Raw genomic sequence first — 12,139 nt, forward strand, 5'->3', positions numbered from 1 at the left:
AAATCAGGTATTATCTTTGGCTGATCAAAGATAATGATCAACATACCTAAAATACAAAGACCTGGTTACACACATGCACGTGCACAAGAAATTAAAATACCCAAATATAAATGTTCTTATTCTAGCCTGTAGTATATATAAATATCTGTAAGGAGTACAAATATACTATTGTTAATGAACAACTTTGACTTGATAAACCTTGGCTCATGTTTTTCTGTTGTAAAGCCATTTTATTAGTCAAGATGTTAGCACTTGATGTTAGCACACATTTGCACCTAAAGATCCATAGATTTGTATCTATATTTACATGTTGACCTTGTACTTTTATTTTATTTATGTTTCTGTCAAGGTTCTTTTTTCTTTTCTTTTTTTATATAAGTGAAACAAAGCATCACTTGCTAACTTGCTAATTTACACGTTTAGCTTGTGAATTAGCTAGCCTAGCTTGAGAGTCTATACAGTAAAAAATTACAGTCCCTAACCCTGCCACGGCCAATGATAAATCACTGTTGCTGGGCAAAATCACCGTTTTTATTCTTATTAGAAAAAGTTCGAAATATAAGGTGAAAATGTGACAGCGAAATGACAGCATCGAGGAGCTGCTGTCACGGTATGTGAGACTCCACTAACATCTGGGAGAGCAAAGACACTGGGGCTCGTGACACTATTCTTAGTCCATGTCTTTCCCAAAGCCATAAAGTTGGCAGTTTGACTGTGAAATGTATTTTTAGGCGTGTTATTCTTTTCGACTTGTAAAAGTCTGTGCAGTCAGTTCAGGGAAACAGGTGTTCCAGCTATAAACAGCTGTGCTCTGCCGGTGCAACAGTTACTCTGAGAGTCAGGAGAATGGCTTACCATCTGTGACACCATGCTCAGCACTGCCTGGTGACAGTGTATCTGCAAAGTACTGTACAGTACTGTATTGTAGTACTCTATTTATGTTTCTATCTATCTATCTATCTATTTATCGATCGATCGATCTATCTAGCTAGCTAGCTAGCTAGCTGTCTATCTATGCTATATATATATATATATATATATATATATATATACAGTATATACAATATATATATCTACATATATATATTGTTTTTAATCAATACATTCATCTTAGTCTGTCTTAAAGTGCTGCTACAGGACATTTAAGACAGTCTCACTTGGTCTTTCTGCTATTGTGATTTATAGGCTGCATGGTACTAACTTTAACATTTTTATGGTTGGCTTTTTATTTGGTCAGTTTTCTGTGGGTTGATGTTAAGATCTATTGATAAGAAAAATCGCGGAGTCATCACTGTAGCTACGGCAGGGTTACACCTAAGGGAAAGTGAAGCTACTTCTTTTATGATCCTATTCTGTGTACGTGTTCTTTTAGGTTAATAAAATAAATAGTGAACGAGAAGTTTAACGGAGGACAGGCCAAATGAAAGAACACTGTGTGGGATTGACAGATTAGATCAATGTAAATGGAAAAAAAAGTGACTGCAAAAAAAGTTCAAAACCAATAACAGGTTTTTAAAAAAATCTAAAATTAAGATAACAATGAATTAAAATATTAAATCAATTATAATCAACCCCTGACTTTAGCAATGGTTCCTTTTTGTATAGTTACACAGGGAAATCATACCTGAGGTGTGATGTGGCCTCACTTTGTCATCCACTTAATCAACTAAACAACGATTGTTAAAACACTTCTCTAGATGAGACCACGTTGAAGTGCTGAGTGTCCTCTAACATGTCTCCATTTTCCTGTGTCCTCTCCTCAGTCATCGAAGCTGTGTCTCTCCAGGGGCGAAGGGAGGAGACCAGTCTGATGTCCACAGGGTCCTACGTGATCGGTAACACATCGCTGGACTTCCAGAGAGGGACAGACCGACAGACACTCAGGACCAGCGGCCCACTCCACTCTGATTACATCGTTAAGGTGAAAGAAAACAGGGAACTGCGAACTGAGCGTGGACATAATTTATTGTCTGTGCGAGAGAAATAGCATTAGTAAATTGTTCTGCTGCGTGATGTATTGGACCGCAGAGCGCTGCAGTCATACTGAGAGTTTAAACCAAATGGTATAAATGTTGGTTGTTGCTAAGATGAACTAATCACCTCATCATGCCTAATGACTTCATTGATTCTCACTGAGGTTCTAACCTCAGAGAAACCACAAATCAGGCATTCTCTCGGCGGGAGTCTTTTATTTTATTTCATTTTATTTTCATCATCATGCCATCACTTTTTTTTTCTATTGAAAACGTCAATCCCATTTTTTATTACTACTTTGTTGACATGGCAGTACCACTCACAGATGACACAGGATTAACCTTCCAGCATCTGTGTCACCAGTGAGATGTTTGAAATTAGGCCAAGACCTAAACTAAATTAAAACAAAAAAGTGGAGGAGAGACTCTCTGTAAATAAACAAGAACATGACTCACTTTTTAAAAGTCCTCTTCACAGTGTTCAATAAGTGGTTTGTTTATTAAACACCGGGAGGAGGACATAAAAAAAGCAATTTATATGCAGTAGAACGCAGGGTGGAAACCATCAGCTGTAACTGACGGTGTCTTTGTAAACCTGCTGCTGAAGATCCTGAAGCTCAGTGTGAATGTATAACTGGTATTAGTGGCAGAGATGGCAGTGAGTCCCGGACCCAAATTGCATCCGTCTCTTTTAAAGCAGATTTCAAACATCTTATTTCCATTTGACAAATCCAGCTTTAAAAAACCAAACAGGCATGTTCTCTGCTGTCGGCATGTCTGCCTTCACGTGGATTCTGGTAATTTAACTGATCCTTTTTGAGTTACATCCAAATCCTGGATTTCCTGCAGTTTATCTGACAGAGAGAGAATAAAGATTTATCCTGTTTATGTTGGAGACAGAGCTCCAACTCAACTGCATTTACTCAGTCTGTCAACAGCTGCATGCTTCTCTGTCTTCCATTTTAAAAAGCACATTTCAATAAGGTTTCTCTTCTAAAAAAAGAAAAAGAAAAAAGATTACTTCCAGTCCTGTGGAAGCCCAAAACAAGTCAGTAACTATATTATTTTTATTAATATTATTCTTGTTGTTGTTATTATTATTATTATTATGTAAAAATGTATAATTCATGATGCTGGTGTTAATGGAATACGTTATGTGCCAAACTCAGGCCCACTGCGTAATTATATTTGGCCCGCGAGATCATATCAAATGTGTACGAGAGTTGGCCCACCAGTATATAGTCTTGCAGGATTTGTAGTATTAGCGTAATAAGAAACAAATACCACTGATGTGTGTCTTATTTCAAATGTAATTTCTCATGTGTTTATAATATTAAGCTTTGGTTGTTCCAGATTCAATGTTTATGCAAAGTTTGTTTCCATATGAAAAAATTCTACATTACATATCTGGAGAGAAAGACAAATTTGGCCATTTGCTGTTAATTTTTCAATAAACATTAAGTTTGGCCCGCGACTTCGGCCCAGTGTTTAATTTTGGCCCACTGTGAATTTGACAGATCTGGAATATTCAAACCCTGCTTGTGCTAGGTCACATGTTCCTGACCTGCTTTGTAAACATCTAAACACTGACCACTGATCTCTCTTCTCTGTCCTCTCTGCATATGAATCTGTCATGTGTCCAGCTGAAGTACGGCGGCCCCAAGGACACGGTGGTTCAGTTTTTATTCTACCAGCCAATCAGATACCAATGGAGAGAGACTGACTTCTTCCCGTGCTCTGTTACCTGTGGTGGAGGTAAGGAGAGCATCCGTCACCAGAACGGTTCACGTTCTTACAGTCATCAGACAAAGCTGAAGGTTCGGCTAACTCCAGAAACATTTGTGACGTTTCTGCTCGTCCTGCAGGTTACCAGCTGAACTCTGCCGAATGCTACGACATCCGATCCAACCAGACTCTGCCAGAGCACCACTGTAAAAGCTACCCTGAAAACACCAAACCCACACCGAAGCTCAAGGAGTGCAACATGGACCCCTGCAAAGACGGGTAGGACCATCACTGTTTCCTTTTAATACCAGGATACTAAAGTTTTTTTATTCAGTACTTGGCAGTATTCTGTTGAAAATGGATTTAAACTCCTTGCTCTACCATGGTATAGAAACAGATTTTTATTCTATATCTCAACCCTGGAATTTAAAGAAAAAAAGTGAAACTTGTTACTGTACATGTTTTGACCATTTCTACAGTCATGACAGCTGTCAGGCAATTTTATTGCCTCGAAATCTGACAGTCTTGCATTATTGTTTTTCTCCTGTAGTGATGAGTTCAAAGAGGTGATGCCTCGGTGAGTACCAGTAAAATACACACACTTCTTCATCGCCGCTTTCTTTTTTTCGTTTGGAGTATTTCCATTTTGGACAGTGTGTTAAAAGGAAGTGAGTGGGTTGAAAGTGTTTGGATTTGTTTTCTTTTTTTTTTTTTAATAGAGATTACTTTTTCGAGCAGGTCTATCAGTGCACCCTGCAGTAGCGAAGAGACAAAGTCCCAGTGAAAAAGTTTGTGAATAAGAGTTATGGAGACTCCTTACATCACATTAAACGCTCCTCTCAGCGAGCGCTGCTGCCGTAAATCCTCTGCACAAGATGCTGCGAAGAATTTATGTCCACGAAACAGAGGCATGACAGCTCTCCAAAGCTATTAGGCCTGGTTTCATAGAGTAGGATATACAGATGTACTGTAATACTGTGGTTCAGTCTGGTCTTTGTTTTCACATGAGAGATTTTTATTTTTTTACTTAAATGATTGACAGTGACACTGACACTGATACTGAAGGTGACTTTTTGGAAGTAATTCAAACAGCGTACTTTACTGTGGTAATAGATGAACCATGACTTGTTATAAATTAACATTTATTAGAAATTGTTGTTGACGTTATTCTCTCATGGACATTTTTGTCATATTGAAGTCACGTTGTTTTAATACAAAGTTAATGACTGATAATTCACACGTAGACTTGTTTATGTATAGTCTATCAGGGCCCTAGTTCAGGTCAAGTTTCAACTCCCGGACTCAAGCATCAATATCAATAATCCCACAATTGTCAGTCTGGTGGCTGATGGAACCACATTTGCAAAGCCATGAAGGATAAGTTTCATTTGCAAATGTGGCTCGATGCGGCTCACATTGGTACATAACTCAGAATATTGGCCTCCATCACAGCTGCCATAGCAACCAACAATTTAAAAATGAACATCATGGGCATCACTTTGCACTTACATATTCATGATACAGTGAAGTGATTTAGTTGATGTCAGGCCATGTGTTAAATTCAGTTACAATGTCCTAAAGCAGACGAAGCAAAACATCGTTTTAACAAAATGTTGAGCTAAGACCAGGCTGTTAGCTCAGATGGTTGAGGTGTGGAGTCACTGATCTTCAAGAAGAGCTGCCCGTTCACTACCATTTTATTAAAGTTATTGGTAGTCTAACTGCTGATGTGTCTGATTTGACCTAGGCTAAGTCAGTCAACTAAAAGTTGCCCCTGGTGGTGATACCAAGTAGGAGGCCTGTGGTTTGAAGTGCTGTACTTTGCTTCAATATACCATACATAAAAGAGTATGAAGTAAAATAAATGACATACAGTTGTTCTACCTTCATCTGTGAGAGTTAAAGATTGAGAATCCCTTTCTCTGAACCTACCACAGTTGTACACACGGAGGGGGAAAAGGTGAAAAATCCATCTTCATTTCATTGTGTCCTAAAAAAAACTGTTTCCCAGCAGCTGTCTCCCAAAGCAAAGCATTGCTCATCAATCACCACAGGCCTCTCTCCTCCTCCACTCTGACTCCATCTATCCACTGGGGAGAATGAGCAATCCACTTCTGCATACAAAGTTTTTTTTGTTTTCTTTTTTTAAAAATAATTCCTACCCGAAGTCGTTTGGCTGTGTGCTGCATCAGTGTGGTGTTTTCAGCTCCCTGAGCTCATTCCCTCAACGCTCCGGTCATTCAGCTGCTGCTGACAGACTCACACCTACACCAGCACAGGGAAGAGAGCAGCAGTAAGACGTCAGTCCCCTTAGACATGCTTGTCTGCCTGTGTGTGTGTGTGTGTGTGTGTTTGGAGTCTTCACTGATGTGTGTAAATCAGAATGTGAAAGTCTTTTTTCCCAGAAGGCCATCATACTCACAGGTTTGTGTGTATGTGTCACAGTAAATTTTGTCAACGTGGAGAAAGAAGCTTCTGGAAAATTTGCACGGCTGAACCAACTGACCAATGGAGAAGGAGGTCGTAAATTGACAGCAGCAAATGTTTTTCTTTTTTTGTTGCCACTTCATTATGTGATCATTTTTATAAGTATGTGTTTACCATTAGTAATAATAAAGTCCTGGACTAGGGCCACGTGGTGGAAGAGTGGGCTGTGCTCCTGCCTTACAGCAACAATTGGCTCCAGTCTCTCTGTGACTCTGAAATGGATGGAGCATTAGAATATGAACGGATAAAGTCTGAGGACTTTGATATGCAATTGTTTTGTTGGTTGGTTGGAAAAGTTATCTATAGATGAGATAATCAAAGCCCTGATAAAATAAATCTAGAAAAGGTTTATATTTTATTTGGTTTTGCCAATGTTTTTAGGTTATTTTTTTTCTCGCTGTCTTTTTTCCCGTATTTTTATTTGGTTGCTAAGAAGGTAGGTTGGTCAATGTAATTGGTAATAAACGTTAATGATGCTGTTTTAACTTATAATTGTGTAAAAAGAAAACAAAATATTTCAAGTTTGGCGTCAGAGACAATGAGGATTTCATTTAATATGTGCTTGATTAAAGATCTTCACGGTTTAGGATTTCATCTTCTGTAACCCAACTTTAATGTCTGTATCTACACCAAAACATTAATATCCTGCTCTGTTCACAAAGACTAAATGTTCCCAAATGCAAAACGTTTCACTTTTACATGCAACACTTTGCCTGACATGAGCCTGCTGTACTGTTTGTTTCCAACAGATGGGAGCAGGGTCCCTGGACCCAGTGCTCAGTGTCCTGCGGTGGTGGCTGGCAGGAACGCAGCGTGATGTGTGTGGAGGAAGACAGTCAGGGACAGTTCTCCCAGGTGGAGGAGTGGAAGTGTACCCACTCCCCTCAACCTGTCACCAGGCAGACATGTAACACTTTCTCCTGCCCCCAGTGGGTGGCCATGGAATGGTCACAGGTTAGAACATGTGTATTGATGCTCCTATTAACTGCGTGAATATATTATCCTTGGAAACATGAGCATGTTGCCATTTATAAACGCTGTGATGTGAATTTAAATCCACTTATCTCATTCCAGTGCACGGTGACGTGTGGGCGTGGCTTGCGTTACCGTGTGGTTCTGTGCATTGATCATCGCGGCCAGCACATCGGAGGCTGTGAGACGTCACTGAAACCTCACGTTAAAGAAGACTGTCTGGTCCCTGTTGCCTGCCACAAACCCAGAGGTGGGAAACTTTTTTACTTTTTACTGAAGAGCAAACATGTTTGTCAGCAACCTGTGTGTTTTTACCAGAATGTCAATATTGTTTACATCCCGGTTACTTGGTTAAATCATTTCTTGAATCTGTTACATTTGCTATAAAAAACCAAATGCTGCGAAACATGCAATTGCATGCATTTTTTTACTTTAAACAATGGCCTCAGCACATTTGACTTTTAACTGCTGACCTGAGGAAGGAAGGAAGGAAGTCTTTTATGAGGCAGTGCAAATTATTCCAGTAACGCTCTGACTTCCTCACCAGTGGCCACATGTGCACTGAGACGACTAATGTATTCAACCTTATGTTCATTTATACTACTGTAAAAGAGCTAGCATCAGGAGTGACAAACTCAATCACTCACGGGTCCTAAATTTAAAACTCAGTCTAAGTTGTGAATTAAGATTTATTTAACAGTCTAGTGCTGGCAGACCAGAAGCAGAAATACTATTTTTTGAAAAGACCAGAATAAAGCTAGCTTGAAAAGCCTCATTATTTTTAGCAGGAACTTTGGTGAACACCTCCGTCGACTTCTGCAGTTTGCTTTTTAATTCTTGAACCAGTTGCTGTTGTTCTTGCAGGCTAATTTTAGCACACTTCTCTGCGTTTGAAGCCAGAATTGTACTCCTTCATCACCAACACTGCCCCATGGCATAAAAGACACACCGGTTTTTCCCCTTGGATTCCAAATATATATCTGCCTTCTGGGTAACCATTCTTCTACTTGGACTGTATGGGATTCATTGTTTATATTTCCATTTACCTGGATGCCATGAGACGGGTCAAAATCTGATCTGCTTGCATTGACTCTACACTATACATTTATATTAAGGCAACCATATGCACATTATGCTACACAAAGTGACGTGGATGGTCAGAGTCGGTCTGTGGGCCTAAGGTTTAACATTTGTGGTATGAAATTGAAGGACAGTATGCCTAATTGCCCCGGCATCTGCATTACAAATGTTGTCTCTCTGTCAGAGTCCCTGCCAGTGGAGGCCAAATTCCCCTGGTTGAAACAGGCCCAGGAACTGGAGGAACACCATACTGCAACAGAGGAGCCCACGTGAGTACATGCACACAGCATTAGACACAATTTGTCACATCATGCACTGTGAAGACTGTGGGAAAATATTTCCTGCTTTTAGAGGAGGTCAACCTCCAGGGACCGTCTCTCACTTTGCCAAAACCTCTGGTACTTCCGACAGTCAGCAGCTTGAGGATTTCATTACACAGCTGTGTGTACAAGCTGGAGAGACACTAGACGTTTTACATTTATAGTGCACTGACATGGTGGAAGGGTTTTTATTGGTGGAAACGGATGGTAAAATTGGATTCAGAGGTGAAAGGTCATAGCTGCTCACCTGACAGTTTGATTTCTACACAGTGCCAAATTCAACATAAAGAACAAAACTCTTCAGGTCACAAGGGATTTCCCCTTGGCAGTATGGAAACGTAAGGTCAAAAGGTCGCAGATTTTTGGGTTTTTTTTTTCTACAGTCAACGTGTGGTTTGAGGATTAGGTTGATCACACTAGGGACTGTCTTCCTCCCAATGACTGCTGGGACTGACAGATTATATAACATTAAAGAATTTTGTTTCTTTTCTTAATGAAGTGACATTTAGCAACAAAGACACCAACAGTTTACTGTGAGTTACTTTATTTTTTGGGATAATCATAAGAAAAAGTAAAGTCACCTTGATGTGTTTAAAGAGTCTGTACAAAACTCATGTAACTAATGTAAATCCAGGGGCAAATTTGGGCAGTTAACTCAGATAGTGAGCGAGAGCATGAGATAGAAATTAGCTGAAGTCACCAGGACTTTCAGAGACCGTCAGCATTCCTTCTTCGGCTGCACTGACTTTTGGGTTAATGGATACGGCGGTGCTGCAGAAATGATGTTCTCACTGCCATGGGTTTAAAGAGAGAAATGGTGGAGGGTAAATGTCCATTGACCACTTCACTGTAATGAAGAGGACGCGGCTGAAGAGGTAAAGTGAAGAGGTGCTGCTGGAAATGTCACTTATGACACAGTTGAAAACAGTAACAAAACGTCTTCTCAAGATAAAATACAATAAGATGAGATAGATTCATAATAACGTATTAGTAATACTTTGGTTAATTAAAGCCAGTATCGCCACCTAAGGGATCCTTATTATTATTATTCAAATCTATATGACTATTATTCGCTCCACCGTCTTTCCTCAACCATTCATAGTTTTATCAAGTTTTAGTTTTTTCTAAACGAAATACAATGTAATTTGGTTTTACTTTACTATGATCCTTATTTGTGCCTCATTAAGGGGTTTTAATACCCCAGTGTCATAAACAGGTAATGGTAAACAGGTAAAAAAAAATCAATGTTTTTCATGTGGACTGTTAATGACCCCAGATCTCATAGAAACCCCATTCCACTAGTTTTACCCACTTGTGTTATGAAAAGGCTGATGAGTTAGACACAATGAAGACAATTAGTTCATAAAAGGCTGATGAGTTAGACACAATGAATTAGTTCAGAAATAACTAATAAAAAGTAGAAAGCAATTTAAAGTTTTTGCAAAACAGTGTTTATCAAAGCAAAATACAAAATACAGAGCAAAGCTGAACACCGAAAATAAACTCAGTTTAGCCTCAGTTGCAGGAAAGAAAGAAAAAGAAAAACTAGGTGGTTCAGGTTCAACGTGTTTTAGGTTCAGAGAATTGTTTACATTTCCTTTTTGTGGGGAAATTACACTATTTTCCTTTTCTTTTTTTTTTCAGATTTGTCCCCGGGCCCTGGTCACCTTGCAGCACCACATGTGGTGTGGGAAGACAAACACGAGAGGTGAAGTGTCAGGTTCTGCTCTCGTTCACTCAAACAGAGGTGGATCTTCCAGAGGAGGAGTGTGGAAAAGACAAACCTCTGCTGGAGAGGCTCTGCAATCAAGGACCGTGTAATCAGCTTCCTGGCAGCTCTTTAGATCTTCAGGACCATTTAGTCCCCTTCAGTGACGTGGAGGAACTGTTCATCTGGGACTACAGGGGCTTCACCTCTTGTTCAGTCTCATGTGCCGGTGGTAAAGCTCCTCCAACAGATGTTAAACCGGTTTAATCCTCTGGTAACACATTAGACATCGTGTCCACCTGGATTTGTCTTTTGCTCTTCGTCCAGGCAAACAGACGGCGATTGTGAGGTGTGTTAACCAGAAGACGGGCGAGGAGGTGGAAGACTCACTGTGTGATTCATCCAACAGGCCACTCATAATGATCCGCATCTGTAACCCTGAGCCATGCCCCCCGAGGTGAGTGACCCACAAGTGGCTAAAGCTGGACAAAAGCCTAGAGTTTGGACCAGACCAGCTGGTCTCATGTCTTCATCTGTTTTTGGCAGGTTAGGTTTGATTCCCTGACACATAGATTGTAGTTCTTAAACAGAAAATTGTGTGTATATTGTTTGAGCTGCCTCTCAGCATTTACCATGCATCTACAGTAGTAAGTAAAGAAAATTCTAATAATGATGTTAAAAACTCTAAAAAGTCTCTAATTTATTCCCTAAAACATAGAGATGTCACTCATAACTGTGAGAATTAAAACCAGCCATGTGACAGAGTCCCCCAGGGACCAGGGACCGTGGACAAAGGTCACGTCTGTAATATAAAATAATGTGATTTCATAAACTTTCATCCAATTCTGTACCATGCGATGCCATGTATTTCTTTTTAATTTTAACATACAGTACATAATAAAGTCATCCCAAGCCCAGATGCAGCTGTGTAAAGAAAAAGATAAATATCATTTAAGTGATGCTGAGTTGGGTCAGAATGTTTCACTTTCAGGCTGCACTCACATCTCCTGTTTTACCTGAGCTGCTTTTATCTCTCCCCCAGTGTGAGTGGGAGGACAGCATGGGGAGATATTATACGTTTGATGTCAGATAAAGGGATAAAGGAAAATAGTATCCTTTCTGTTAGTGCAGAGGTGTTGTATTATGTTGTACTTTGTTTTCAGTTAAATATAGATTTTATTTTAAAAAAAGGTCAGTTAAATATAGATTTTATTTTAAAAAAGGCATTTTACATTAGGCTTGTCCAACAGAGTAATACAACCTGAAAATATAGGGCCAGGACATTCCATTGAAACCTGACCTACAGTGTAACTTTGCCACTGTTTCCTGTGCAACTTTTTGTACTGTATTTCACAGTTGGGAGGTAACAGCATGGACCAGCTGCTCTGCATCCTGTGGGGTTGGAATACAGACCAGGAGTGTGTTCTGCATGCGTTCCCTGTCCATTGAGCAGCAGGATATTCTGAGTGTTCCGGAGGAGGAGTGCAGAGAATTTAAACCTGCCATCCTGCAGCCCTGTAACCAGGTGGACTGTCCTCCAGCCTGGGAGACTGAACCGTGGCAGTTGGTATGCACCACGCTGTGGATACATGCGTTTGTAAAAGTGCTGTCAAACAATTTAGAAAAATCAATATACCGTAATTTCCCGACTATAAGCTGCTACTCTCTTTTTTACACGCTTTGAACCCTGCGATTTAAACAATAATGCGGTTCATTTATGGATGTTTACGGGCTAACGAAGTTCATACCGCTAGCTATAACTGACTTTTCTGGTAGCCTACTTGTGTGTTGTACTTGGCCGTGGGCGTATATGTGCGTGGGGCGAGCAAGAACGGTAGCGAAAGTTGAGATCGGTTCGAGCCCTGTCATGTTCA

At 40.0% G+C, this 12,139-nt stretch overlaps 2 protein-coding genes across 3 annotated transcripts in view; both read left to right on the forward strand.

Annotated features, from left to right (window-relative positions):
• LOC103379211 (ADAMTS-like protein 3) overlaps nt 1–10,670 on the forward strand; it is a 103,648-nt gene extending 92,978 nt beyond the window's left edge. Inside the window, exons 9-16 of one of the 2 annotated variants that reach the window (XM_025055773.1) lie at nt 1,764–1,921; nt 3,617–3,728; nt 3,839–3,977; nt 4,249–4,275; nt 6,935–7,139; nt 7,260–7,407; nt 8,422–8,506; nt 10,202–10,670. In XM_025055773.1, the coding sequence (XP_024911541.1) occupies nt 1,764–1,921; nt 3,617–3,728; nt 3,839–3,977; nt 4,249–4,275; nt 6,935–7,139; nt 7,260–7,407; nt 8,422–8,506; nt 10,202–10,532 (1,205 nt within the window). In that variant the 3' untranslated portion in view covers nt 10,533–10,670. Of the gene's footprint in view, nt 1–1,763; nt 1,922–3,616; nt 3,729–3,838; nt 3,978–4,248; nt 4,276–6,934; nt 7,140–7,259; nt 7,408–8,421; nt 8,511–10,201 lie in introns of those variants that run through there. The other variant, XM_017032386.2, reaches the window with a different exon arrangement.
• The window catches only part of LOC112487047 (ADAMTS-like protein 1), a 15,451-nt gene continuing 13,877 nt past the window's right edge, over nt 10,566–12,139 (forward strand). The window contains exons 1-2 of the mRNA XM_025055769.1: nt 10,566–10,722; nt 11,622–11,832. Coding sequence (XP_024911537.1) covers nt 10,685–10,722; nt 11,622–11,832 — 249 coding nt within the window. The 5' untranslated portion in view covers nt 10,566–10,684. The remainder of the gene's footprint in view (nt 10,723–11,621; nt 11,833–12,139) is intronic.

This window comes from Cynoglossus semilaevis, chromosome 5, assembly GCF_000523025.1.
Source record: "Cynoglossus semilaevis isolate Cse_v1.0 chromosome 5, Cse_v1.0, whole genome shotgun sequence".
In the NCBI taxonomy this organism is placed as follows: domain Eukaryota; kingdom Metazoa; phylum Chordata; class Actinopteri; order Pleuronectiformes; family Cynoglossidae; genus Cynoglossus; species Cynoglossus semilaevis.